Source organism: Alligator sinensis, unplaced genomic scaffold (assembly GCF_000455745.1).
Source record: "Alligator sinensis unplaced genomic scaffold, ASM45574v1 scaffold340_1, whole genome shotgun sequence".
Taxonomy (NCBI): Eukaryota; Metazoa; Chordata; order Crocodylia; family Alligatoridae; genus Alligator; species Alligator sinensis.
In genome coordinates this window covers 61,769-65,320 of record NW_005842004.1, presented here as the reverse complement: position 1 = coordinate 65,320, position 3,552 = coordinate 61,769, and the positions used below count along the sequence as shown (strand labels likewise).

Below are 3,552 nucleotides of genomic sequence, written 5' to 3'. Positions count from 1 at the left end.
CCCAGCCCCACCACCCCCCGCCGCGCCGCCATCGCGCCCCCAGCGGGCCCCGCGGCAGCATGGAGGGAAAGTGCGGCTCAGGGCCTGCTGGGAAATGGAGTGCGCGGGGTGCGCGTGCGCGCTGCCCGCCCGCGGGCCCTGTGGAAGCCGAGCGTGGGACCGGCTCAAAGCCGCGCATGCGTAGCGGGAGCTCGCGGCAGCGGGGCGCGGGTGTGGCTGAAGGGGGAGGTGGCGCAGAGGTCGCAGTGCGCGGCAGAGGCGGCGCGTCTGCACGGGGCACGTAATGCCCATTGGACTAGTTCTACCGCGCGTTGGCAGGGCGGGCAAAAACCCTGCTAGTGCGCAGGACATTAGTCCAACGAGCATTAAGCATCAAACAAAAAGTGTTCGTTTGCGCTAGTGTGCAGTAGCGCCGGTTAAGTTATTACAGGTACTAAATGTGCCATAATTACGGTGCATTAATGAGCGTGTAGGTGCGCCCTCTATTACCAGCTTTGTGCCACTGCTTTTCCTTTTGACGTGGTGCAACAACGGGTATCGACATCTATTTGCTCAGCCTTTGTGTGGCCATAAAAAATGTTACGGTAGGTGTTAATGTAGGTGTCAGGAGACGTCGGTTTCCACCCATGAAGGCATATTTGATGGATGCAAAACCAGTGCAATTTTTAATTTTTCCACTAGATGGCAGAAATACCTTTTCTAAGTTTTTGGCGGGTCTTGTTTTGCTACCTGAAGCATAGGCTCTTAGCAACCCTCAGGTATTAGGGAGCCTGGAGTAAATAAGTTGATAATAGTACAGTAAATACATTCTGTGGCTATCTAAGAAGCCTTCAGTATAGCATTTCTTCTTTACTTTGTGTCAAAATGCTCCCCAAGTTTCCCCAGGAAGTGTGATGTACAAAAGAGAATATCTGGCACTCTCCTGTTATTAGAATTTATCTTTAATTCTTTTTAATTAATACAGACCTGAGAGAAATCCAACTTCCTTCTTAGATCTATCTTATAAAATTAAGCAGATAAAGTAATTTCATGAGTCAGTAACTTCTTAACATATTTATCCTTTCCTGATTCTAGCTTGTTGCCTGAGGGGGAAAAATATGTTTGTGAGAGAGAATTGTAACAAACCTATTCCGTGTGCCAGTGATTCTCAATCAAGTGCCAGCTAGAGCACCAGGAGTGTGAAGAGATAAGCAGATAACAAGCTCATGCTCTCCCTGACTGATAGGTCCCTGCCTCCACTGCAAGGAGGCAAGCACTGTAATAAATCAAATTTTAAAGTGGGGTACCGTTCAATTCACAACAGTTATGGATGGATGCCTTGAGTCTTAAAAAGGTTGAGAATAACTGCCTTATTCAAAAAGTAATAGGATTTTCGATTGAGTAAGGCATGTAAGATCCGATTCATAGAAAGATAAATAGATATTTGTATTTTGTAGGCAAAACTAACCTATGTTACTTCAACAGTCCATCTCTGTCTTCAGTGTAATGCAAAGAACTTGATCTTATTACAGTTTAAATTGGTAATAACATACCTATCAGCCTCAATGGCAGAAGGACTGGTACATATTCAGGAAATGAAGAAGGGTTTTAGCTTTTTTCTCCAAGGTCTTGGGAGTCTTCAGTTCTTGTAGACTACAAAACAGCTAAGGTAGAAATATTTTTTGGATCATCCTTCATGTGTTTTGACAGCAGTTTCTTGTGGCACATGCTTCACTCACTCTACAGAATCCAAACAAAAGTTGTGATAATTACTGCAAGTCAATCAGTCTCTCAACATTTGTCATAACCAGAAGCCAGATTTGTCATAACCTTTCCTTAGATCTGAATCATCAGTTTGAAAAGATATAAAACAATTCCTTCCTTAGAAAACCATAAGCTGAATATACCTCCATCATCTGAGGGATCGTTAGTGCCATGAACAGGGGTGTTAAACTCATCCAGCCCTGTAGGCCAGATGAATGCTGGTCCACAGGCTGGATGAATGTTGCAGGGCCAGTCTTTTGGCCAGACTGAACCTGCAGACCAGCCACACATGCCAGATCTAGCATGCAGGGCCAGCCTGGTGCGGGCCAGCATACATCCTGGACCAGCCCTGCATTGGTATTGTATCCAGTGGGTGTCCCAGACTGGCTAGAGCAGGCAGCATGTACAGCAAGCATCCTGGAATGGCCTTGCACTCCCTGTGCAACACACATCCTCCCTGGCCCCACACATTGTGTGAAGCATATAGGGCCAATCCAGTGCTCACCTTAAGTGGTGTATGGGTCCATTCCAAGACTCATAGGCAGCACTATGGGATGGTTGACAGGGCTCTGTGGGCTGTATCCGACACCCCTGCCATAAAGGAAAGATAAGTTTTGTAATCATAAAGCTTTATACTCTTTCTTGCTCCTGAAAAAGACATAATCTTTCTATTACATGAAATCCCCAAGAAATGATGTGTGGTCATTCACTCTCTGCACTTGCTTACAACCACATTTTGTTATTCAATCTGAATGAAAGAGTCTTAGTTATAATGCTGATCACTTGGGGTCTTATACCAACTTTACTGAACAAGTGAAGTTTGACATTGGTGTACTTGAGATTGAACTTTGAAAGTCTATTCCAAAATAGTACATAAGAAATAAGACCTTTAACAGATCTTTTCATTCCCTTTAGGTCATCTGAGAACTCCAAAAGATTTATGATTGAGGCTGTTCTTATTGTTACACCAAGTGATTCATGATTCCTAAATCTAGTTATAGTCTTAAAATGTGTTAATTTTGTGAGGCAGTGTTATTTAACAAAAGTGATGTTGGTATCCCACACACCAATCTAATATTTTATTATATAAATTTTCTAAAAAAAACAAACCCCCAAAAACCCTGCAGCTCAAGTATACAGACTGTTTTTTGTGTGTAATTAGCCCCACTGGAGACTTATTTAGCAGCCCATTAGCCTTGTCTAATCAGCATATGTGAAACAGCAAATCTAGCTCTTTCTTACTTATACCCTCATTATGGACTGAGGATAGCAACAAACTATCATTTTAGCTACATTTGTTAGCCTGTTTTTCTTCTTTGCTCATTTTTTCCCCTCCTAGTCCTTTTTCCTTACTTCTCCCCACTTTCCTTTGTCTAGTCAGAATTAGAGAAAGGCCTAAACTGTAGAGTTCAGATTTAGGCCCAGATTTTTCCAACATTTCTGTGTGTTTGGTTCCAGAATATTAGATCTATTCTTCAACTACTTTATTCCATCAAATCCTTTCATTATATTTCTCTGATTTTTCCCCCTAATACCCTTTGCCCTGTAGACCTAGGATTTAGCCTTAAGAATTACATCTCCAACCAACTATTTCATCCTGGAGTCTTAGTTTCACGTCCCCTTCTCTTGATTTCTTTCTTAGAATCCTTTAGCTATTTTTCTTGATTCTTTCTCTGAGACTGTCCATCATAGTTGGCTGCAGGCCCAACATTTCGCAGTCAGAATTACATTTCCAGACAACTTGCTATGGAACTGTGTTCTCTATGAATAAAATGTAATGCTGCCTTAGGGGTAGCAGTCCACAAAGAG

At 42.9% G+C, this 3,552-nt stretch overlaps 1 protein-coding gene across 1 annotated transcript in view; it reads right to left on the bottom strand.

The window, feature by feature from the left end:
• The window catches only part of MRPL53 (mitochondrial ribosomal protein L53), a 10,237-nt gene extending 10,176 nt beyond the window's left edge, over positions 1 to 61 (bottom strand). The window contains exon 1 of the mRNA XM_025201812.1: positions 18 to 61. Coding sequence (XP_025057597.1) covers positions 18 to 61 — 44 coding nt within the window. The remainder of the gene's footprint in view (positions 1 to 17) is intronic.
• Positions 62 to 3,552: the final 3,491 nt, after the last annotated feature.